Genomic DNA, 26997 nt, shown 5'->3' with positions numbered 1-26997 from the left:
GGTAGGTGTGGAAGGTTGGGGGCTTAGGGGATATTGCAGACTTTGGTGATTGAAAATGTGCACTGGTGAAGGGATGGGTGTTTGATGATTGTATGATTGAAGCTCAAACATGAAAGCTCTGTTACTTTACCTCATGGTAAATGAATAAAAAGGGTAGCACTGTTGCACTGTAGCACTGTCTTCCCGTTGTTCATCTATTTGCTCGAGCAGGCACCAGTAATGTCTCACAACAAATTGTGAGACTTGTTGTTACTGTGTTTGGCATATTGAATACATCACGGGGAGCTTGCCGGGCTTTACCATGTGGGCGAGATACTCTCGGTAGCTTGCTGGGCTCTCTGAAAGGGGCAGAGGAATTAGACCTGGGTTGGCCGGGCTGGCCGCATGCAAGGCAAACACCCTACCTGCTGTGCTATCGCTCCAGCCCAATAATAAGGGTAAAAAGAAAAAAAAAAGAGGGCTCTCCAGAACCACCAGAAGTGATGCCTGCGCTCAGAGCCAAGGAGTAACCCCAGATATGGCCCCAAACCAAACAACAACAAATCTCACACTAAACGTCCCGTGGGATCCCTGAATCTAAAGACTGCATAGTTCTCCTAGGTACAGACCATCAAAATCCCACTAGGATCTCATCCCACTCTGAATTTACAGAGCTACATAGTCTTTCTAGAACCTCATCAAATGCTGCAGAGTTTACAATCCACTGGTCCTTTGAGAACAATCAAGGATGAGCAGTAATTACCCTTATTTTCAAAGGGAACGGAGATGCAGAGCTGAAAATTAGGGACTTTTGAAAAACAGCTCTGTGCCCTGCAGGAAACCTCTTCATACACACACACACACACACACACACACACACACACACACACACACACACACCTGTTATCTTGCCAGGCAGAAGTGAGGAGAGGAGAGAAGCCTTGGAGACCCAGTAAGCCTCTGGAAACAAAGGGACCTGCTCAATGGCCTCACAGAGGCGCCTTTAACCCTAAGGGTCCCGGCCAGTCTTGAAGCTGGGCTCTCCCAGAGCTGGCCACTGCCGCAGGCCTGGTGCCAGGCGAGGACAGGCAATCACCTGGCTGGAAGCCTTCCAGCATGCAGAGGTTTAGGGGAAGCTCTCAAGAGCCCGGCTGAAAGAACGGCGGAAATTCCCAATGGCTGGGGTAGCTGGAGAAGAGGCAGGGTTTAGAAACACTTAGTCTTCCTTCCAAGTCTTACAATTTCCTCCCTAAACCCGCTCTCATCCTGGGATCCAGGATGAGGTAGAGGCTTTGCTGAGTCAAAACTTCTCTGAACTGAGCCTCAGGATGTTTGGGAAGAGCTCGTGGGGGGTCCCACAGCATGGAGCTGCTTCCCAGTGCCCCAAGGGCATGCCCTTCCCACCTGGCGTCTGGAAGGCTGGGTACCTGTGTTTTGGCCAGAACGGGGTCCCCGGGGTGGCTGAGACAGCAGCTCCACTGGCTGAGCACCTACTTTGTGGGGAGGAGGTCCAGGTTCCATCTCTGGCACCAGAGTCCCCCATGTGCTGCTGGGATGACTCCTGAGCACAGAGCCAGGGGCAGCCCTTGAGTACTATTGGGCATGGGCCCAGGCCCAAGGCATGTACACACACATGCATGCGCGCGCGCGCGCACACACACACACACACTTACAGAAGCCCTCACACCTCAGCCAAACTGAACCTTTGGTTCATTACTAAAGAATTTCTCTTCAAAATGCAGGGTCCAAAAACTTGTTGACTAACAATACTACGGAAAAAGAAGTTATCTGTACAGAATCATTTCTGTTAAAGAGACAGGGCTGGAGAGATAATGCTGTTAAGGACAACTCTTGGCATGTGGCCAACCGGGCACCATATTTGGTCCCTTGAGAAAAGTCAGGAGTAAGACTTGAACACTGTGTGTGAACCACCTCAAAAAAAAAAAAAACACCTTTTTTTTTTTTTTTACCAAAAACTTTTTACTCTTAGGATCTCATTATGTAAAAATTAACTTCCAAGCATATCTATTCATGTATATGTATACACACATATAAATGATGCATTCTCTATACTGGTCTATGCAAAAGATAACAGCAAATTGGTAATCATGGTATCAGTGGTGGTATCCTATCACCAGTTTGGGGAAAAGGCTTTTGAACTTTGTAATCCTGACCTGGAGATATAGCGGGTAAGAAACTTGCCTTATATATGGTTAACACAGGCATCCCATATGCTCCCCTCTGAGTGCTGAGCTAGGAGTAACTCCTGAGCATTCTAGGTGTGGACCCCAAACAAATACAAAACAAAATAAAAACAAAAACCCCACACCTTTGCAATCCAAGTCTGTCCATTCCTTGGTGTTCTCTTAGATGACTTTCTTAAGCCTTCCCAGACTCAGGGTCAATTAGGAAGTAGGGAGATGATTATCTGCTTTTCTCACTATGGATGTAACAGCCACAGATAATATGTATCATATATTAGCAACCAGCACACGCTCAATGAATGGGATGATGGGTATTACGAGTGAGAGCAACACGATTGATACTACTTCTGCAGAAGAGAAAGTGTCAGCAAAAGGCGGGCCCCTTAGCCATAGAAGCGGCCTCCTGCCGAAGACCAGACATGAGCACACAGCTGCCCATTCCTTAGCCCTGGCTCTGCACAGAAGTCTCTAGAACAGTGTTCTCAAAGTGCGTGGGGTTGGGAGGACGCTAGGCCCATCCAAGAGCTGTTTTGTTTTGTTTTGTTTTTTTATTAGTAAGACACCATGAGGTACAGTTGTAGACTTACAAATTTTTGTGCTTGGGTTTCAATTATACAATGATCAAGTACCCATCCCTCCACCAGTGCCCATTTCCCACCACCACGGATCCCAGTATCCCTCCCATCCCCCGCCCCGCACCCCAATCCCACCCTGCCTCTGTGGCATGGCATTTCCTTTTGTTCTCTCTCTCCTATTGGGTGCTATGGTTTGCAAAAGAGGCATTGAGTGGCAATCATGTTTGGTCTATAGTCTACTTTCAGCATGCTTCTCCCATCCTCGGAGGATCCTCCCAACACCCTTTATTTGGTACTCCCTTCTCTATCTGAGCTCCCTTTTCCCCTAGCATGTATGGCTGGCCTCCAAGCCATGGAGCAAAATTCCTGGTACTAATCTTGGCCATTCTTGGGTGTTAGTCTCCTATTTTGTTACTTTATGCTCCCCAGATGAATGCAATCTTTCTACGTCTATGACAATGTTTTTTTGTTTTGTTTTGTTTTGTTTTTTGGTTCCTTTAAAGGCAGATTTTAGGTGCAGAGTAGTTCTTTTTCCTGAGAAGAGGGCAGGAGGCCGACTAAATTTGGAAACCCTGGGGCCAGGGGCTATTTACCAACTGGCGTGGACCCTGGCACATCAGCTGTTCCCCACTGGCTTCATCGCCATCCTCCAGGCCCACTCTAACCCCCACCTGCCATAATGTTAGTGGAGGTCCTCAGCAGGACCCCTGCCCTCTTCCTCCAGCTGAGAGGAGCCAGGAGGAATGGCCGAGCATTGCCACACACCCGCCCCATGCCAGCTCCATGTCCATTCTCTCATCACAGCACCTGAGGGGCAGCCCCTGCTCTGTGAGTCCAGCAATGGCAGCCTCTGTCCTTTCATGACTGAATGAAAGCGGTTCTTTCATGAACCCTCAGACAATCCCCTTTGAGGGGTCCATCTGCTTCCTGCCAGGACCAGGCAAAACAACGGCAAAGGAGGTTTTCTCCCCTGGAATTATACCCCCATTTCTAGGACACGGGCAAAGGAAGGCCCTCGCTTAATTACAGACCTTGAGACAGTCTTGTAATTGTCCACTTCAGGCTGGAATTCTGATAGCACAGCAGTAGGGCGTTTGCCTTGCACGCAGCCAACCTGGCAGACCCGAGTTCGATTCCTCCACCCCTCTCGGAGAGCCCAGCAAGCTACCGAGAGTATTTCGCCTGCACGGCAAAAAGCCTGGCAAGCTACCCGTGATGTATTCGGTATGCCAAACACAATAACAACAATCCTCACAATGGAAATGTTACTGGGCCCGCTCAGGCAAATCAATGAATAACGAGAAGACAGTGCAATGATATAGTGCCTCCAGGAATTAAAGCAATTTTCACCTCAGTATTCAGTAGAGAGACGACTGATTTAAAAAAAAAAAGCTGGGACTCAAAACCCCACCTTTTCTTGCAGGAGGGGCCCAGGTCCCACCTCTGAAATGCAAGAGGCACTCTGGGACGGGGAGTGACGGCCACGGAGCAACCCTGATGCTAAAGTTTATCTACAGGAGGCTACAGGAGGTTCTCACTTAGAACTGATGGCCTGGTACAGGAAATGCTGTCGTTATCTCCATTTCCAGAGGAAACAGAGTCGCACAGCCTTCTCACAGAACCTTCCATCCAGAAATGATCCCCATGGTGGGGATGGGGCTCTGGGTCACATGGCAGTCCCCTAATTAGTATCATCAACTCTGGAAAGGAATGAGAACTGATGGCATGTGAAAACTAATCCGTGAAGAACTGTGACTTGTGAAGAGATCGGCAAGGTACGATTCTTTCAAGAATCTTTTTCACAGAGAGGCCACCCAAGCAAAACTCCAAGAATCCTGAGGCCACTCCCAGGTGCTTGAAGTGTTCATCACTGAGCCATGGCCTGCCCCTCGGCAATATTCTTAAATACCAAACCAAATCCTGACTGACTGACTCTTTCATCGGCAGAAGTGCTTTCTTTATATCACCCAAACCCTTCAACAGCACCCAGCATGAGGGCGACTGCAACACAAAGTGGAAAAAAAAAATGATGCCACACAAATTCCTAAGCAAGATTTTTCAGAAAGAGAAAACAAATATTTCCAAACATGTTGGGCAATTTCACCCACAGAGAAACTATTGGTAGCTACCACTTCTGAAGCAAAATAATCCCCAGGGCAAACAAAGCAAAATATCAACAACTTTCAAATCAGTACCTTTCAAAGACTGTCAAGCACTGATTTAGTCAATGAGAAAATTAAAATAATAATTAAAAAAGCACAAAGAATCTTTGCAATTCTGTACTTATACTAACCCACTACTCTTGTTGACAAGCCCATATTCCACCTACAGAGCGAGCCAGCATTCCAGCGCACACCAACTGGAAATTATTAACGGAGACCGTGGGGTATTATAGATCTATGTACAATGCAATTTAGGCACAGGAGAAAAGACGTTAACTAAAAAATGGTTTGTACTCTGGACAAAGAGGCTGAGTCCTGATTCTCATTCCGCTTCGCCTAACATTTACATTTTCTCTGCTTAACTCTACCTCCTTCTTGCTGAAGGCGGAAGATTGGAGTGGGCGGCGGGATGAAAGATTCCGCCTCATGCATATTACACACAGTGCAGTTATCCAAGGAGAATTGCTAGTGAACAGTATCTGGGCTGAAGAGTCACAAAATAGCACATCAAAATATACTTCCCCCTGGCTATCTCCTATTAATAATCAACTAATCTATGTTTATGCACATGTTGGGTTTTTTTTTTTTCAAGGCAAATTTGAACTCTGTAATCCTGCTTTTAGACTGGGTTAAGGACAACTGACCCTCAATCTGTAAATAACAGGAGCTGTTTTTTTTTTTTATGAGGTGGGGGCCTGCAACGGATAACAAGCAAACAAACAGGAAAAGGTTCTATCAAGCCATCTGGCCTGGTGTTCCATCTTACCTGTCGAGTCAGCACCAGAAACACGGCCACTCATCTGCTCTTCTGCGTTGATGAGTTGCAGGTCTGTGTACGAGGGGCCCAAGCTAGGGCTACTGGTGCCTTCAGAATGTGTGGTCCAGCTGCTCTCGGAGGTTAGAGGGCATCTCCCCAAGGAATCAAAGGAAGGACAGGTCCAGCAGGGCATGGACAATGGTGGGGCTGGAAAAAGATCAAAAACCAAAAGCATACAATATAAATCACTGTACTCAGTTGATCTCTACTGCCTGTCTCCCTTTGATATTGCTCAGCGCTCATGAAATCTCAAGAGCTATACAAGGATGGATAGGAAGTATCATTCATGAAAGACCAAGAAAACGAATTGAGACCCCACGGGAAGTCAATAGCAAAGCCAGTAGTACTACAACTAAGGTCACACAATATTCAAATCAAAGAAAATCTCACTAAAGAACACAAGTGATTTTTAGAATGAAAACCACACTTTCCGCTTCATTTAAACCCAAATTACATGAGTCTTGCAGCTTTCCCCATATTCTTATTCTTCCTCCATTTTTTTTCAGGAATTTTTTTGGGGGGAGTCACACCCGGCGATGCACAGGAGTTACTTCTGGCTCATGCACTCAGGAATTACTCCTGGCAGTGCTCGGGGGACCATATGGGATGCTGGGAATCGAACCCGGATTGGCCAAATGCAAGGCAAACGCCCTACCTGCTGCACTATCACTCCAGCCCCGCTTCCTCCATTTTTATTCTCACACCAAAAATCTCAAGTGACCTAACAAATTTATACTGATAGACTGATCTTGATAGAGTTCAGGGACACCAAGAGAAGATATATGAAGATACATACATTTACATATCAATGTTATATACTTTGGTGTGCTTTGAGTTTAACTGTAACTGGACATTCTGCAGACTAAAAATGGAAATTTATTGCTGACTTGTGCTACAATGAAACTATACTTTGCAAGGGGAGAATACATAGGGCTTAACTTTATCTTCTGAAATCTAAGTACTAAGCTGAGTCTTTCAAAATTACTTCAGGAATCTTTTTTCACAAAATATTCAAATTTCTCTAAATTATCTTTAATTGGAGACCTGCTGCGGATCGACACTACTTCCACTACCCAGCCGTCGCCACACTCCAGGACGCTTTCCGGACCCGTGCAGCTGCTTTGCGGCAACGTGACACATCATAAGACACTAAATACCCATCTTCCGGAATTGTCGTACCGTATTTGATAGGGTTCAAATATGGTAACACCTACAAGGGTGATTAGAGGTCGCCCCAAAAGCCTCTATCCGTCTCGGAAAGACTGGCAAGCTACCGAGAGTATTCCGCCCGCACAGAAGAGCCTGGAAAGCTATCCGTTGTGTATTCGATATGCCAAAACCAGTAACTACAACTGGTCTCATTCACCTGACCCTGAAGGCTTCACCGACATGGCAGCACTGAGAAGGATGAGAAAGGAGAGGCCGACAAAATCTCATGGCCGACCTAGGCTGCCACAACGAAGGAAGACAAAAATGATCGTCTGTACTTTCAATGCACATACGCTAGCATCAGATGCATCCATCGAGGACCTGATGGTACAAGCGCGAATGATCAAGTACGACGGCGCGAATGATCAAGTACGACTTCATTGGTCTGACCGAGACAAGAAGGCACGAATCTCACCATGCCATTTTCGACACTGGAGAAGAATTGTTCCTCGGAACATGCGATAAAAGAGGTGTTGGAGGCGTCAGTGTCCTTGTCAACACAAACTTGGCCAAGAACATTGATTCATTCGAATGCCGAACAACCCGAATCGGATGTTTACATTTGAATAGATGTGGCTCACTGCCTGCAGTTTCTATCTTCATTGTCTACACACCAACATCTCATTATGATGAAAGAGAAATCGAGAAGTTCTACATGGAGCTAGAGAAGTTTTATAAAGAAGACCACACCTTCTACAAGATCATTGTGGGTGACTTTAATGCCAAGATAGGACCGAGATCAGCTGAAGAACTTCACATCGGGACCCATGGCCTAGAATGGAACGGACAGGGTGAGAGACTGTCTGAGTTCATCATGTCGACCAAGACCATTCATGGTAACTCACAGTTCCAGAAGGCAGAATCTAAATGATGGACATGGGAGTCTCCCGGTAGACGATTCCACAACGAAATAGACCACATCATATTCAATTGACGGTTTTGCCTGACTGATGTCGCTGTTGTCCCAAAATTTCGAAAGGGATCGGACCACCGTCTCCTTCGTGCAAAATTCTACTTCACAGAGCGGGGAGAAAGGGCTGCAAAGTTCAAAAAGAGAACTCCCAGAATGACCACCAACTGGGAACTCTTTGGTACTATTGCGGCAACATGGGAAGATGCCATTGTTGACAACATTGACAAGGAATGCGATCGACTGGTTCAGCACCTCCATGAATGTGTGGAACGCCAAGAGAGAGATAGCCACAAAAAATCACCTATCTTCGAAAACTCTTGAGCTAATTCGCCAGCGTGGTTTGGCGCATGCCTCAGGCAACTGCAAGCTAACGTCCGAGCTCGCAAAGCAGTGCAGAGATGCGATCAAGTAAGACCTCAAAGAGAGAAGAGCAGAAGTGCTGGTAGATGCGGCAGAAGCCAGAAAAAGTATTCGTAATGCCCGCCTGTCCTTCGCCAACTACAAGATCAAGATGACTGCCCTCCGACGTCCTGATGGATCCATCACATCCTCCAGAACGGCAATGGAGAAGATTGTCCATGACTTCTACTCAAATCTCTTCGATAGCCATGTCCACTTGCTGACATACCAAATTCCACAGGATGGATATGTCGTTCCCAACGTTCTCCCTTCCGAAATCCGACACGCCATTTCATCGGTAAAGAAACAAACAGCACCCGGCCCAGACAAGGTCAGACCTGAACACCTGAAGAACCTGCCGTCAGTACTCATCAATACACTGGCTCAGCTCTTCACTCGCTACCTGTCTGAATGCAAGGTTCCGTCCCAGTGGAAAACCAGCAGGACTGTACTACTGTTCAAGAAGGGAGACATCCATGACATTGGCAACTATCGCCCGATCTGCCTATTGTCTGTCATCTACAAGTTGTTCACTTGAGTCATCCTAAATAGGATTGGCAGAACACTAGATGAAGGACAACCATGCGAGCAAGCAGGGTTCCGCAAAGGATTCAGCACCATCGACCATATCCACACAATAACCAAGCTCATTGAGGTTTCTCGGGAGTTCAAGATGTCGCTCTGTTTAACGTTCATTGATTTAAAGAAGGCCTTTGATTCTGTTGAGACGGAAGCGGTCATTGAAGCCCTAGCCAATCAGGGCATTCAAGCCCAATACATCAGGATCCTCCATGAGCTGTATTGCGGATTCACTACCAGGATCTCACCATTCTACAAAGAAGTGATCGTTGATGTCAAGAGAGGGGTGCGGCAGGGTGATACCATTTCACCGAAACTCTTCAGTGCCACCCTGGAGTACATCATGCGACGACTAGAATGGGAAGGAATGGGAGTGAAGATAGATGGTCGGCAACTACACCACCTCTGCTTTGCTGATGACATTGTTTTAATAACACCAAACATCAGCCAAGCGGCACAAATGCTGGCCGACTTTGACCGTGAGCGTGGAAAGGTAGGGCTACAGCTGAATCTTACGAAGACAATGTTTATGAGAAACAGCCTCGTTCCTGACGCCCCATTTGCTCTCAACGGAACAACCATCTCCGAATGCAACAGCTATGTGTACCTAGGTCGAGAGGTCAACATGACAAATGATCTGGCACCCGAGCTGCGCAGGAGGAAGAGAGCGGCTTGGAATGCCTTCAAGAACGTCGAAGAAATAGCTAAGAGGACGAAGAACCTCCGGCTCCGGGCACATCTCTTTGATTCCACTGTTCTTCCTGCATTAACATATGCCTCAGAGACCTGGACCCTATGCAAACAGGATGAGAACGCTATTCAGGTCTCCCAAAGAAGAATAGGAAGAGCTATGCTTGGAATATCACGTTTCACTCAAATGAGAGAAAGAATCCGGAGTTCTGACATCCATCGATGATCAAGAATCAGGGACGCTGTCTCATTTGCCAAGGTGTCGAAAATCAGATGGGCTGGTCACGTAATGAGATTTAAAGACGACCGCTGGACTAGAGCTGTTACTGACTGGATTCCACAGGATGTCAAAAGACCGCGTGGCCGCCCACCTTCCAGATGGTCAGATTTCTTCGTGAAGATCATGAACGATCGGTTTGAGGCCCTTCATGTTCCCGGAGCGAACAGATGCCATTGGGCTACACTAGCACGCGACAGGGACAAATGGAGACGTTACTGGTGCCCACTCAAGCAAATCGACAACTAACGGGAAGTTAAGTGATTAAGTGATTAAGTGATCTTTAATTAACTGTCTGTCATATAATCTCTCCATGATGTTGCATAAGAAAATTATGGTAGGCTGGAGCAATACTACAGCAGGTAGGGTGCTTGCTTTGCATGAGGCAGACCTGGATTCAATTCACAGCATCCCATATGGTCCCCTGTACACTGCCAAGAGTGATTCCTGAGTGCAGAGCCAGGAGCATTGCTGGGTGTGACCACCTCCCCGGCACCCCTCCCCCCTAAAAAAGAATCTTATGTCAGGGTGAGATTAAAATTAAGGTCTTACATGTGTGGCTAAGCCAGCATCAATTCCGATACCACTTATGGTCCCCCAAGTACCAGGAGTACACTGGGCATGGCCAGGTGTGGCCCCAAATCAAAACAAAAGCAAAACCAAAACCCAAACACACTGTCCTCCCGTTGTTCATCAATTTGCTTGAGCGGGCCCAGTAACGTCTCCTTGGAGACTTTGTTGTTACTCTGTTTGGCATATTGAATACGCCACGGGTAGCTTGCCAGGCGGCCATACCATCCTGAACACGCCTGATCTCGTCTGATCTCGAAAACCCAAAGATCCTATGATAAAAGCATCGCAAGGACTGGAAATAGGTGCTGAAAGGAATATGGATAGGGAAGCAGGAATAAAAGAGAAAGCAACCAACAGTTGATAGTTCCTGGGAAATATCACAGACTTGCTAAGTCATCTCATTTCATCCATCACACCCGAGAGACAGGCCGAGGTCGTGTTTTACACAGGGTAAGACTCAGGAATAGCACAGTTGGCCCAAAAGATGGAGTCCATTCTCCTGGCCCAAGAGTCAAAATTAAACCAGTTGCATTAAGAACTAGATAGAGAAAATTAATATTTTAAAGGAAAGAGAAAGGAGCATTTTGGGGTGACTTTGGATATAAAACCAGAATTTTTTCTGGCTTTATACCCTATTCTATTACGCATATATAAGATATCTAGGATTTTTCTCTGGCACACTCACCAGCTCACATTTATTTTTTTTAAAAATTACTCTTGGGCTGGAGCAATAGCACAGCGGGTAGGGCGTCTGCCTTGCACGCAGCCAACATGGCCGACCTGAGTTCGATTCCTCCGCCCCTCTCGGAGAGCCCGGCAAGCTACCGAGAGTATTGGATATGCCAGACACAGTAACAACAAAGTCTCCAATGGAGACGTTACTGGGCCCGCTCGAGCAAATCGACGATCAACGGGAGGGCCTTTACTTTACTCTTGGATAGGTTAGGAACATAGGTTAGGAACATAATACTTACAGTAAAATGTAAATAGTTTGTATATTTAAAATACTTTGTACAATTTACACAATGGAGTACTATGTAGCTGTTAGAAAAGATGAAGTCATGAAATTTACATACAAGTGGTACTACATGGAAAGTATCGTGGTAAGCAAAATGACTAAGAAAGAGAGGGATAGACATAGAAAGATTGCATTCATCTGGGGAACACAAAGTAACAAAATAGGAGACTAACACCCAAGAATGGCCAAGATTAGTATGAGGAATTTTACTCCTTGACTTGGAGGCCAGCCACACATGCTAGGGGAAAAGGGAGCTCAGATAGAGAAGGGAGCACCAAATAAAGGGTGTTGGGAGGATCCTCCCAGGATGGAAGAAGCATGCTGAAAGTAGACTATAGACCAAACATGATTGCCACTCAATGCTTCTCTTGCAAACCTTGGGACCCAAAAGGAGAGAGAGAACAAAAGGAAATGCCCTGCCACAGAGGCGGGGGGGGGGGGGGGGACGGGGTGGATGGGGGGTGGGAGGGATACTGTGATTCGTGGTGGTGGGAAATGGGCACTGGTGGAGGGATGGGTATTTGATCATTGTATAATTGAAACCCAAGCACAAAAATTTGTAAGTCTACAACTATACCTCATGATGTCTCACTAATAAAAATTTTTAAAAAATAAATAAAACACTTTGTACAATGAGACAGAAATGAAAGAACCATCAGAATCAAGAAAATTGAAAATAGAGGCCAAACGCTGACTTTCACACCTTAAACATTTTTTCTCATACCAGGGAGAATATTGCATTTGTTTCAAAATCTCTTGTGAAGAAGGGAGAATACCTAAGGGAAACCCCACATGGGAAATATAATGGAAAAAATAATAAAGAGCTGATTCCTAAGGAGTTCAGTGGAAAGGCAAATTAGGGATAACCCTCAGCCTGAGGCTAGAGGAACATATGCCATAAATCCAGGTAAGGATGGAGGGGGAAAAAATACCTCCTAAATAGATTTATAATCACAAGCTATCCACATAAAAGCTTGCTAAATTTATTGGTATAGTATGAAAAGCCTCCAGTCTGAGAACTCAGCTAAAGAGTTCTCAGGCAGGCAGAGGACTCAGAAGCCAGGGGGAAAGCACGTACTAATCCTTTGTGGAAGAATAGAAAACCCTCAAATCTATCTTCCCAAATTGTATATTCCTCAGCTGATGCATATACTAACTTAAATGAATACTTTAATATCACAACTAAATAGATAACAAAATGACATAAGAAACCACATTACCGAGAACAAGAGTTAGCAAGGGTGTGTGTGTGTGTGTGTGTGTGTGTGTGTGTGTGTGTGTGAGAGAGAGAGAGAGAGAGAGAGAGAAAGGAGTGGTGGGAGGGGGTATGTAATTCAGACTTGCAATGAATTCAAATACTAGAATTATTGAGCAGAAAACAGAAGTATGTTTAATACGTTTGAAGAAAGAAGAAATGAAAGTATCAGAAAGGTACACATAAAATTGAAAAGCTAAATTAATTTCTGAAGAATGCTTAACAATAAATACAAAATTGACTAGAAAACATAGAAAGTAAAATATGAAAACAAGGTCAGAGAGAGGGAGAGGAGAAGATGGTACTTGAAACAAAAATTTGTGAAGGGTTTTATTTGACAAATTAAAAATCCCAAGATACACAAGCAGGGCAACTAAAAATAACTCATCAAGAAGACATCAAAAGTAGACCAAAGACAAAAGAAACGATCTTAAAAGCTACCAGACAAAACATGATTACTTTCATAGTGACTATGATTAGACTGAGTGCTGTCTTCAGCAGCAACAGAAAACAAAGCATTACTTCAGTGTGCTGGCAGAAAATAACTATCAAATAAGACTCACGCTCTCCTCAGAAGTCACTTCAAAGAACAAGGAAAAATGACTGATAAAGAAACTACAGTTTTAAATCAATAGTACAATTGAGAGAAAAGAAGGTAAGGAAAAGGAAGGTAAATTGAGAGAAACAAAACCCTAGCAGATATACTTGATAATAAACATAAATCATCACATGTTCCCTCTTAAAAGAAAGGCGAGAGCTGGAGAATTTTATTAAGCCAGGGAGATTACTGGATTGGTTTTAAAACGGTTTGTGAGTAGTGAGAGTAGGGAGAACACCACCTAAGGGAAATCCTAGATGAGAAACAAAATGGAAGAGCTGATGCAACACACACACACACATACACAGAGTCCCCAAGACAGGTACACAGACAACCTAAATTAGTAAACATATATTTAGGGATTAGAAGACTAAATGTTGTAATATTATAAAGATGTTTGTTATCCCAAATTGGTGAATAGCTTTCCTGCATTCCCAACCAAAATCCAAATAGCATGGTGTTTTTCTCTTATTTAAAAAGCAGAATTCCGTGGTGGTGGAGGATGGGCACTGGTGGAGGGATGGGTACTTGATCATTGTATAACTGAAACCCAAGCACAAAAATTTGTAAGTCTATAACTGTACCTCGTGGTGTTTCACTAATCAAAAAAATAAATTAATTAAAAAAAATTCTGTTCATTGATGATTCACTAGGAAGTCTAATTAATATTTGTATATTAAACTTGTGAAACAAAAAAAGCAGAATTATACTTGTTAGATACAAGTGTGGTAGAATGTTAATATTTATAATATACATAAAAACAATAAGGAAAATAATATAAGAAACTGCTCTATGAAAAAAAAATAGGTTTCGACATTATACCAGACAGAAGTATATATTTGGAGAGGGTGTGATCACTGGTAGTGGGCTCAAGGGACCATACCCACTGTATTATCTCTCCAACTCCAAAAGGAGACTCTTTAAGTCACTTTTTTTTTTTATTAGTGAAACACCATGAGGTACAGTTGTAGATTTACAAATTTTTGTGCTTGGATCTCGGTCATACCACGATCAAATACCCATCCCTCCACCAGTGCCCATTTTCCACCACCAGGATAATATCCCTCCCCCCATCCCCCCATCCCCCCCGCCACTGTGGCAGGGCATTCCCTTTTGTTCTCTCTCTCCTTTTGGGTGTTGTGATCAGCAAAAGAGGCATTGAGTGGCGAACATGTTCAGTCCAGTCTACTTTCAACCTGCATCTCCCCTCCTGGGAGGATCCTCCAAACACCCTCCACTTGGTGTTCCCCTTTCTATCTGAATTGTCCTTTCCCCTAGAATACCCGGCTGGCCTCTAAGTTATGGAATAATTCTCCTGGTGTTGATCTCAGCTATTCTTGGGTATTAATCTCATATTTTGTTACTTTATATCCCCCAGATGAATGCAATCTTTCTATGTCTATCCCTCTCTTTCTATAAGTCACTTATTTTTGAGGGGTGTGTTGAGGGTCAGTGAGTTCCCTCCTGGGATCAAACCCACAGCCTCACACATGCAAATCATGCTCTCTGCCACTGTTATATCCCAGGGGCTAGAAAAATCAATTCTAAATGGATTAAATGTCAAAGTGTGAAAGGTAAACAAGAAATACCTTAGAAGATATGCAGTTAATAATACTCCTGCCTTTGGGCTGGGCAAAGACTTTTGTTTTAAAGGCACAGAGTGCTTTTCTGCTTTTCACTGACAACTTTGTATCCATATACATTTATGGATATATATACATGTATATACATACATATATATTTGTCTTTCTCTATTTCCTATGAGTTTTCTGCTCTACTGTGTTTAGGATCGTTATATTGGTGCTCCTTAATTACGTTTGCTGATACCTTAATTGAACAATCTAATGTGATCTAAACTTAATGTGTTTATAAGACTATACAGCTTGCCACTTGGATTTGATTGGCATTATAGAAAAAGGCATCATTGAGAAGTAGAAGATGACACTGATGAATGAAATTCAATCATTTCATGCCCTGGAAAACACTGGGCATCATAATACTGAACAAGTTTTCTTTCCTGTTTCCCTTTCATCTTTTTTTAAAAAGACATTAAATTCATGCCCAAATTTATATAATGATCATCTAAAACAGAACTGGTAAAAAATATTACATCAAAGGTCTAACAAATCCATGTGATAATTTTCCTTCATTTCTCCCCCGATCTTTATTGAGGTTCTATGATTTATAGGCTTGTGAATACTGCTGATGATGGTTTCATGCATACATTACTTCAACATTACACCCATCATCCGAGGGACTGTTTCCTCTCTCAGTATCCCAAAGGCCCCAGCCATACAAACTCCCTATAAATTCAATTCTGTAGACCAACCTTCAAGTTCTGTTGTTTCTGGCCATTTGTTTCCCCCTTAAGTATCTATCTTTCTATCACACCTACCTATGATTAGACTGAGTGCTGAGTGCAACTACCTATGAGACAGATCATTCTGTATCTGACCCTTCCCTGGCTGAATTCACTCAACATGACATTCTCTGGTTCCATCCATGGAGCATCAAAGTACATGTCATCCTTTCTGACAGCTGCTTAGGAACCCATTATGAATATGCATAACTTTTTGATTGATTTATCCATGGTTGGACATTTGGGTTGTTTCCATATCTTGGCTATTGTAAAAAGTGCTGCAATGGGCAAAGGTGTGCATACATCCTTCCAATTCAACGTTTTTTTTTTTGTATTTGGGGGAAAGAAGCCAAGATGAGGAAGAGATGGATCATGTGGAAACTCTAGTCATAGTTTTTACTGAAATCTCCATACTGCTTTCCACAGAGGTTGGACCTGATGACATTCCCTTCAAACAGTGAACAAGGGTTTCTTCTCACTACAATGTCACCAACATTGATTAGTTACAGTCTTTATGCTATATGCCACACTCACTGGTGTGAGATGAGATCCTGCTGTTTTGATGCACATTAGGGAAAGGCTTTGTTCACTCTTGGAGATTGGCTATACCCTTGACTTTGACATTTAATATTCAGCTTAAAGATATTCCTTAGCATGTATTCAATAGTTAGTAAAACTGATTAATCCACATGCCAGAAAACAACTCAGGAAGTAAACTATTTTGTACCTTGTTCTTTTCTTTCTTCTTTTTTTGTTTTGTTTTTGTTTTTGTTTTCGGGTCACACCCAGTGATGCTCAGGGATTAATCAAGGCTCTGCACTCAGGAATTACTCCTGGTGGTATTCAGGGGATGATAATGGCGTGCCAGAAATGAACCCAGGTCAGTTTGGTTTCCTTCCTTCCTTCCTTCCTTCCTTCCTTCCTTCCTTCCTTCCTTCCTTCCTTTCTTTTCCTTTCCTTTCTGCTTTTAGGGTCATACCCAGCGATGCTCAGGGAGATGTTCCTGGCTCTGCACTCAGTAATTACTCCTGGCAGTGCTTGGGGGACCATGAGACACTGGGGATCAAACCTGGGTTGGCTGCATGCAAGGCAAACTCCCTACCCACTGTACTATCACTCCAGACCCCAGGTCAGCTGCTTTCAAGGCAAGTGCCCTGCCCACTGTACTTCTGCTCTAGCCCCTTGCTGTCTTCACTTTGGTCTTTACATTGCTTAGATACAGCTCCAATGTTCCCTTTGAAAGAGAAATGAAGAGCAGTGCGGTGGGGAAAGGAAAATTCCTCGCAGCTCACACACCATTCCTGTTTGCTCTAATGCTTTTCATTTATTTTTCAGCCTAGAAGTCTTGAGTGAATCTTTCCATTTGGGCTCTCGGGATCTCACCTCACAGTACTGTGCCCTGTGGCCACATCCACCTCGAAAGGAATGACGGGACAGAGTGAAACAGACCTCGCCTTCCCAAAAATGCAGGGTGAGGACTCAATGGGTTCATCTGGCACCAGCCCTGCATTCAACCCATTTGCTCTTCCGTGTTCTACCTCTAAAATGAGGTTAAAAACAGCCCCTGCCATCCAAAGATTAGGTTAATGCTGACAACAGTTTGGAAAGTGCTTGGACTAACAACTGCTCACAAAGGGTGAGGAGGTCATTGCTCTTATTTCCAGACATGCCCTTATATCCTAATCAATTAAAATCCCCACTTAGATCTCTAACTTAATGTGTCTGAAAAGGAAATGCTAGCTAAGTGTAGGATAACATTGCTTTGCCCTTCCTCCCTGGACCAAGGGAACTTGTGTTTGTTGATTGCTCCCCAACCTGTCAATTACCTTTGCCTCCTGATGAGACTCCGCTGACTTGTTTTTCTCTTCTCCTCAATGTCCTTTGCATGGTTAGTTACTTCAGAGCAATTACTTTTTGTATGGACACAGGAAGACAGTTAAAGAGACATGTTTTTGTAACTTGGGAGTTAATTGACTGCAAATGATATTCACTCCTGGGCATCTGTTCTCTCCACTTAGGCCTCAGTTGCCCTTACTTCCTAGCACCCCAAAAGCAGGGTCCCCGACGAGGTACTGGATGGACCCAGGGCAAGCAGTGAGCTACCCTGGCATCGAAATGGGCCAGGCCAAAGCACCATAATATTTAACTATAAGTTAAGAGCATGGTCATGGACAAATTCTGTCATGATCCAAAAAGTAACATCTAAATTAGGACCCTGCTAGGGTTAGGAAAGATTAATCTGTCCTGAGCACTGTAGTCTGAGATCTATAGCAGATGTCCCCAGGAGAGCCACCCAGCAAGCTCAAAGTATACTGTGTCCATACAAAATAACTAATATTAAGAAGTGGAATTTCGATGTTAATTAAGTTATTGGACTAAGGAGAGGAGAAACACCCCTAGGTGATATTTCCCTCCCTTAAGCCTGATCAATCAGGAAGGGCTTTTGATATGTTGATTGTGCTACTGGCTGGGTGTGGTGTGGCTGGGTGTGGTTTCTACTCCCACTGCAGGGAGTTGGGGAGAGTTGAGAGACCAGGGCAGTAAGATAGAGCACGAAGAGACTAGCAAGGGGGACAGAGGGAGAAAAATGTAGGGAAGAATGCAGGGGCAGGCACGTAGAGAGACGAGAGACAAGGCAGCAAGATGGAGAGCAGAGAGATGAGGGGAGAGACAGGAGAAGGGAATGAAGGGCAGAGTGAGACTCGAATGGGGGGCTTAGTGAGACTGGAACAGGTGCATGGGGAGAATGGAATAAATGGCAACTGATCACTAACCAGCCTGGCGGTTTCCTCCTTTGTCCGCCCATGGCATTGGCTGTCCCAGGTGGGAAAGTGGCCGGAGTCCACAGAACACAGGCCGCTCTTGGGGGCAGCCGCTGGGGCTTTCCCTAGCTGCCCCGTGATCACACAGTTAAGCTCTCATCAGCTCCTGCATCCTTTCACGTGCTCAGAATGAAACCTTGAGTTATCTTTGATTATTCTTCCAATTTGGTCCATCCCATCTCCTGTGCATCTTCCCTTCGACACAGATCTGGAATCTAATTGGTGCTCTCCATCTCCACCTTACCCCGTGGTCCAAGCTACCAAGCTCACACTGCCTGAATTGCTGCATGGCCTGATTTGGGCCACACACAGTTTGCAGTCAGGCAGCCATCACAGACTTTACAGAATCACCTCTTCACACTGAAGTCGGATCACACCATGCCTCTGATCAGAACCCTCGCCTGGTTTTCCACCTCACTTGAGAAGTCCTGAGTGAGACAGAAAAAAAAGGGCAAGGGCTGTTCCCTCTCTACCTTGTGTCCTTCTTTTTGATCCCCGCCACCATATTCCCTGAACTTGGCAACTGCTCAGAGGTGCTTTGCTTCCTGTCCCTTCTCCCTGAAAGGTGCCATACCCCAATTTATTTTTATTCTGGGGGGGCTACACCCAGGAGTGCTCAGGGATCACTCCTGGTGAGGCTCAGGACACAGTATGTGGTGTCAGGGATTGAAGCCAGGTTGGCTGCATGCAAGGCAAGTGTCCAACCCACTGTATCATTGCTCCAGTACCTTCTCCTGAAATTTCTGCAAGGCCCATTCTTCACTTGCCTTGAATTTTAATTCCAAATTGAGCTCTGACCTTTGACAAAATGGCCCATTCTCCCTACCCTTCCCCAGTCTCATTTTTCTCTTTTTGCCATTAACCACATCATCTAAAATATTTTGTGTCTATTTTTTCATTGTATTTCTGGTATGCCACCCCCCCACCCTAGCACAATATATGTTTTATCCCTCTGTATCCCCAGGAACTCAAGCAATCACTGGCATATGGTGGTGGTGGAGGGGGCAGAGGTATTTCAAAGCACCGTGATTTTAATACCCACTAAACATACAGGTTGTCAGTTAAAACAATTGCTATTCTTTGGGATTGGGCTCTATTAAAATGTTGCCAACTTTCCTGTGTTTTAATGTCATGTCCTCCACTTATACTGATGTCTACTCACTAGAAAGGTATTATTCTTCTAGCGAGGTACCCACCTATGAATACAAAACAGACCTAATTCCATTCATTATTTGCGGTCCCCCTGCTAATTTACAGCTGCAACAGGAAGGACTGTTTCAGAACTAACTCAAAGGAATGCTTACTCACTGCAGAAAGTTTCACTTCACAGTTAACAGACTGCCCAGGCACTAGGTCACCTCGACTTGGGGAGAGACATTTTGGAAGGTCATTAATTACATTTAACAGCAGAGAATAGGGGCTGGAGTGTTAATACAGAGGGCAGGGTGTTTGCCTTGCATGTGATGGACCTGGGTTCCCTCCCCAGCATCCCATACAGTCTCCGAAGCACTGCCAGGAGTGATTTCTGAGCGCAGAGCCAGGAGTAGCCATTGAGCATTGCTGGGTGTGACTCAAAAAACCAAAAATGAAAGAAAGAAAGAAAGAAAGAAAGAAAGAAAGAAAGAAAGGAAGGAAGGAAAGAAGGAAAGCAAGCAGAGAATAATTCAAGGTATTGAAAGAATAAGATCTGTTACAGAGGCAAATACATCTGCATGTCAAATGCAGTGGGGTTTGCATCATGGTCATCACATGGTCAGAAACTTTTTCCACCCCCATCTACCACATTCCCTAGAAGCCACATAATAGATATTATGGAAGTTAGCTGCCGGGCGAGGCTTGCTGGGGATTAAGTCTCTGAGCTATCACCCCTGCCTCCCTCTTAAATAGTTGACATCATCTCTGGTCCTCCCCAGACAAGTGGTTCTTTCTCTGGTCCCTGATAATTAGCTTCTCCAGACACAATGGAACAGCCTTAGCCCAAGCTTTTCGGGAAGACATTGAAAATACAAGTGAATAATACAGTTTGGCTTGGGCAGTGAGACTAATATTCCGGAAATGAAAAGGTTTTTTTTAAAATGTTTTTAATTATGCATATCCTGCAGTACCTGCATAATGGGTCCAATTCAGCCTTAGCCTTGCCATTCAATTGCCATGTCCATGACAGAAGGTCAGTGTAGAACTGGACAGGAAACTTCACGCTGATAATAGTGCCTTATGTTGTTGTTGTTTTTAAGTTTCGGGGTTTAACTTTCAGTTCACTTACCTACATATATTTGAAAACATATTTTACGCACATGCATGCACAAAGACATGTAAAATGTATATACGTGAATCAGACTTTGCTCTGATAAAATCTTTATAAAGATTATAGGTGATGAGTAAACTGTTACTTTTTTCTGGTGTTTGGTGGGATTTTAAACTCAGAGAAAAGAAAATACTTGGAAATATTTTTTTTGTAACTAAGGAAACTCAAAAATACAACTGTTAAAGGAACTAATGTGAATAAAATACCACCTGGATTTAAGATCATTAAAGAAAAAATTCCTTATAAAACAATATGAAAAGTTTCAATTATGCTTTGAACCAATTTTATTTTAGCGTTTCAGTTTGTTCCTGGTCTACCAAAGTACTGGGTTCAGCATTCAGCAAACAAGTTGTAATTATCATTGGCCAATTCTTACCCAGTCACACAGATCAACATACGGTATTGAGAATAAGACTCTCCAAGATGTGCAATATGCCTTCACAAGACATTTCCACATTAGCATGTGGATTATCTCAAGTTAAATGTCAACAAAGGCCCTTCAGCACCCTTCAGGTACAGGCTGTCAGTGTCACTGACCTCCCGTTGTTCATCGATTTGCTTGAGTGGGCCCAGTAACATCTCTACTGTGACACTTGTTACTGTGTTTGGCATATCGAACATGTCACCGGTAGCTTGCCAGGCTTTGCCATGCGGGCGAGATACTCTTGGTAGCTTGCCGGGCTCCGAGAGGGGTGGAGGAATCGAACCCGGGTTGGCTGGGCCAGTCTCATGCAAGGCAAACACCCTACCCGCTGTGCTATCACTCCAGCCCTCAGGTACAGGAGAATTTATTTATTTATTTAGCTAGTTAGTTTAGTTATTTGGCTTTGGGGCCACACCCAGTGGTGCTCTGGGCTTACTCCTGGCTCAGGGCCCAGGGATCTCTCCTGGTGATGCTCGGGGACCATATGGGATGTCTGGGAGTGAATCTGGGTCAGCTATGTGCAAGTCAAATGCCCTACCCATTGAAATATTAGTCTGGTCATGAAATTTTAACCATAACCACATAAAAAAAGGAAATTTTGTGGTATTACACAGAGTAAGGATTTTTACAAAATAGCCTAAGAGAGTCTGAATGGCAGAACAATACAAATTTCAAATATGCAATTATGGAGCATCTGATCTTTGTCTTCTGAGTCACCCTCTTCTCATCAAGGAACCCTCTCCCACCCACCCCTCCTCACCCCCAGCTTTCCTGCAACCTCCCTAAATCCCCACACCCTACCAATTCCTTAGCTCAGGAGTTAAGACCTTCATTTTACCCTCCCCCCCATTTACTTTAGAATTTACAACTATTAGATCCTCCATACATATGCAAAATGTCATTTTTCTCCCATGATCCTTTCTTTTCTAAAATAAACATTCTTTAATTTAAAAAAAAACATGATTTACAAAGTTAATGATGGCTAAACCTTTGGCATACAATATTCTAACACCAATCTCAAATTCCCCACCAGTGTTCCAGTGCTCTCTCCCCAAACTGCCCCCTTGGCAGACACATTTCAAAGTTAAGTGGTTATAGTTTGTATCTTATGTTTTCAGTGTTGTTGAGTCTCCATTTTGGATACACAGCTATGTCACTCTCCCACATCAGTGGTATCCCCAAGACCCTCACTCTCTTTCTCTCATTACTTCCCTTTCTCATCTTCCTTTCCACCAAGATTTCTTTTCTTCTCTGTCCTTCTCCTCACTGAACTCTGGGGTCAATGACAATCGAGGCATCCCCCCTTTGCTACATTTCTTTATTCAGTTATTCTATATGCCACAAGTAAGTGACATCATCCTACTTTTGTCCTTCTTCTGGCTTACTTCACTCACTCAACATATTTTCCAATTCCAACTGGGTTACAGCATGTTGCATGACTTCATCATTCACTGGAGCTGCATAGTACTCCATTAGCTTAGAGACAACATCTTCATAAAATAATTAGAAACTGATTCCATATCTTACTACTGTACTAAATGATACAATGAATAACTGTGCACATATGTCCTTTTGCATGACTGACCTTTGTTTGTTTGGGGGGTATATGCTCAAAAGTAGAATTGTTGGGTCATATGGCAGCTCAGTTCTAAGTTTATTGAGCATTCTCCATACTGCTTCAAACGATGGCTAGACCAGATAATATCCCACCAGCAGCAAGGAACACAGACTGTTTTTACTAGTTTTCCTATACACCATTCTCACTGGTGTGATAGGTATGATATTATATCTCATTGTCATCTATATATGTATTTCCCTAATGCTAAGTGATGATGAACAACAGACCTGTATTCCACTGAGAAGTGTCTGTTCACTTCCTCTCTTCATTTTTGACAACTTAAAAAAAAAGTGTTGGTATTTGCAAGTACTTTATACATCCTCAATATCGGTGTGAACCCTTTACCTGATGTGTTGAATGTGAATACTTTTCCCCATTCAATTAGCCATTATTTAGTTTAGCCTGTTTCTTTTCCCATGCAGAAACTCTTTAATTTAATGTAGTTTCATTTGTATGGTTTTGATTCTGTTGCCTTTGCCAATGAGTTGGAGAGATAGCACAGTGGCAGGGCATTTGCCTCATGTGCAATCAGCCCGGCCGAGCCAGGTTTGATTCCTCTACCCCTCTCAGAAAGCCCGGCAAGCTACGGAGAGTATCTTGCCCGCATGGCAAAGCCTGGCAAGCTCCCCGTGACATATTCAATGTGCCAAATACAGTAACAACAAGTCTCATGATGGAGACGTTACTAATGCCCCCTTGAGCAATCGATGAACAACAGGAGGACAGTGAGACAGTGCTACAGGGCCTTTGCCAGTGATATCATATACTGAAAATGACTTTGAGGTTCAAATCTTGGCACATTCTGCATGTATTTTCCTCAGTGTACTTTATAACCAGTCAGATCTCAAGGTTTTTGATCGACTTTGAATTGACTTTTGTATGAGGTGTGAAATATGGATCCAGTTTTAAGTGTTTACATGTTGTTATCTAGTTTTCCCAGAACCATTTGTTTGTCCTATTATCTCATTCTTACTTTGGACAAACTGGCAGGCTACTATGTAACCTGCCCACACGGCAGATTCTGGCAAACTCCCTGTGGCGTACCCAATATGCCAAATACCAGTAACAATGATAGGGCTCATTCTCCTAAACCCTGAAAGAGCCTTGAATATGGCACTTTTTAAAAAATCTCAGGGCTAGGACGAAGGAGACGTTATTGGTGCCTGCTCGAGGCAACCGACAAACAACAGGGTGGTCGTGATCGTGATCGTGATTTGTTGAAGAGGCTATTGTTGTAGCACAGCGGGTAGGGCGTTCGCCTTACAAGCAGCCAACATGGCCGACCCGAGTTCGATTCCTCCGCCCCTCTCGGAGAGCCCGGCAAGCTACCGAGAGTATTCGATATGCCAGACACAGTAACAACAAAGTCTCCAATGGAGACGTTACTGGGCCCGCTGGAGCAAATCGATGATCAATGGGAGGGTCTTTACCTTTACCTTATTGTTGCTCCATTTCATATTCTCAGCTCCTTTATTGAAAATTAACTGTCTAGAAATGGGAGTTTTGTTCTTGTTTCAATTCATACCACTGATCAGAGAGAGCCTATCTTTATTTCAGTACCATACAGCTTTGACACTATCACTTTATAGTAGCACTGTAGCACTGTCCTCCCGTTGTTAATCGATTTGCTCGAGGGGGAACCAGTAATGTCTCCATTGTGAGACTTGTTGTTACTGTTTTTGGCATATTGAACATGCCATGGGGAGCTTGCCAGGCTCTGCTGTGCGGACAGGATACTCTTGGTAGCTTGCCGGACTTTCCAAGAGGGGCAGAGGAATCAAACCCGGGTCAGATGCATGCAAGTCAAACGCCCTACCCACTGTGCTGTCGTTCCAGCCCAACTTTATAGTAAAGCTCCAAATTAGGTAATGAGATACCTCCCATTTCTTAATTTTCAGTATGGCTTTGTCTATTCCAGGTTCCTTCTGATTCCATACAAACTTTATTACTGACTTTTCTAGGTCCTTGAAGAATGTCATCTGAATTTGGTTGGGAATTTTATTGAACCTATATATTAATTTAAGTAGGATAATTATTTTGGGTTGGAGCGATAGCACAGCAGGTAGGGTGATTGCATTGTACATGGCCAACCTGGCCAACCCAGATTCAATTTCTCTACCCCTCTCGGAGAGCGCGGCAAACTACCAAAAGTATCTCACCTGCACGGCAAAGCAGGGAAAGCTACCTGTGACGTATTCGATATGCCAAACACAGTAACAAGTGTCACAATGGAGATGTTACTGGGCCCACTCGAGCAAATCGATAAACAACGGGAGGACAGTGACAGTGACAGGATAATTATTTTAACAATATTGATTCTTCCAATCCTTGAGTATGGAATATTTTTTATTTCCTAAAGTCTTCTTCTATCTCTTAAGTAATTCAAAGTTTTCACAGTATAGGTCTTCCATGTCTTTTGTTGATTCCTTGACACTTAATTTTTTGAATGCTATTTTAAATAGGCTAGACTCCTTGATCACTTTCTGATTCACTCTTTGTATATAGACATAAGATCAATTTTTGTGTACTGACTGTGTAGCTGGCCACTTTGCTATACTGGTATATTGTGGTTTTTTCGTTTGTTTGGTTGGTTGGTTGGTTGGTTTTTGGTTTCTGGACCGGACCATACCTGGCTATGTTTAGGGGTTATTTCTGGCTCTGTGCTCAGGTATCATTCCTGACAGTACTTGGAGGGACCATGTGGGATGCTGAGGATTGAACCTGGGTTGGCCTTCTTCAGGGCAAGCACCTTACCCAAAGTATTATCTCTCTGGCTCCTGTACTAGTTTATTGTTTTAGGAGTTTTTTTGGTGAACTCTTTAGGGTCCTGTGTATCTGCAAATAGTGATTTGACTCCCCCCACCCCCCACTCCCCGCAATTTGGATCCCTTTGATTTGTTTTCCTTGCCAGATACTATAGTCAGAACTTCTAATATTATACTGAATAAAAATGGAGACACTGGACATCTTTGCCAAGGACAATGCATTCTTACAAGTACTTGATCTCGGAGGGAATGCTTTAAGTTTTTCACCATTAAGAATGAGAGGCTGACTCAATACCTCTATTGAAAATCACAACACCCCAAAGGAGAGAGAGAACAAAAGGGAATGCCTTGCCACAGAGGCGGGGTGGGATGGGGGGGATGAGGGTGGTGGTGGGAGGGATACTGGGATCATTGGTGGAGGGGAGGGGATGGGAACTGGTGGAGGGCTGGGTACTCGATCATTGTATAACTGAAACCCAAGCACAAAAATGTGTAAGTCTACAACTGTACCTCATGGTGTTTCGCTAATAACAATTAAAAAAAATAATAAAGATATACATGGGGGGGGGGGCTGAAGCGATAGCACAGCGGGTAGGGCATTTGCCTTGCAGGGGGCCAACCTGGGTTTGATTCCCAGCATTCCACATGGTCCCCTGAGCATCACCAGGAGTAATTCCTGAGTGCAAAGCCAGGAGTAACCCCTGTGCATTGCCAGGCGTGACCCAAAAAGCAATAAATAAATAAATAAATAAAATAAAGATATATATATATATAGCTTATCTAAATTAAAGAAAAAATGCAAGTTTCATAATTCTTCAATATGATTCTACTGCCCTAAAAATTCTATGCCTTTAGATTTATAATATAGTTTCATATTTCTAGAATATACTTGATATCACAGTGGTTATATCTTAGAAGTGTGTGTTTATATAAACATCTAAATTCAGGTAAAAAGAAACTTTCACTTTTCAATGTTTTTCCTTTTGTAATGTTTTATATTTATCATGGCAATAAGTATTCTGAAAGAATAATAAATTATTCTAAATTATAAATGTATGTTGTTCAAAGCCAAAGATAAATAAATGACAAATATAAATACATAAGCATATAACAAAAAAAAAAGAATAAGAAGCTGAAGTGATAGCACAGCAGATAGGAAGCGTGACTTGCATACATGATCTGTGTTCAATCCCCAGCACTCCATGTGGTTCCCCAAGTCTTCCAGGAGTGACCCCTGAGTACAGAGTCAGGAGTAAGCCCAAAAAATCACTGTAGGATGTGGCCCCAACTGCCACCCCCCCCCCCCCCCAGCACAACAACAACAAAACAAGAATGATACTGGATGTGGGTTTGTTGTAGACAGCGTTACATCTTGAGGAAGATTTCATCTACCCCTATTTTGTTGAGAGTTTTGACCGTAAATTGATGTTGGATCTTGTTAAAGGCTTTTTCTGTG

General features: G+C 43.6%; 1 protein-coding gene across 1 annotated transcript in view; it reads right to left on the bottom strand.

Annotated features, from left to right (window-relative positions):
- The window catches only part of STON2 (stonin 2), a 189596-nt gene that overhangs the window by 109120 nt on the left and 53479 nt on the right, over positions 1–26997 (bottom strand). Inside the window, exon 4 of the mRNA XM_056134453.1 lies at positions 5687–5884. Coding sequence (XP_055990428.1) covers positions 5687–5884 — 198 coding nt within the window. The remainder of the gene's footprint in view (positions 1–5686; positions 5885–26997) is intronic.

Source organism: Sorex fumeus, unplaced genomic scaffold (assembly GCF_029834395.1).
Source record: "Sorex fumeus unplaced genomic scaffold, SorFum_2.1 ptg000098l, whole genome shotgun sequence".
NCBI lineage: Eukaryota > Metazoa > Chordata > Mammalia > Eulipotyphla > Soricidae > Sorex > Sorex fumeus.
Note: the sequence above shows the minus strand (reverse complement) of the source record. Positions and strands in the feature narration are given on the sequence as shown.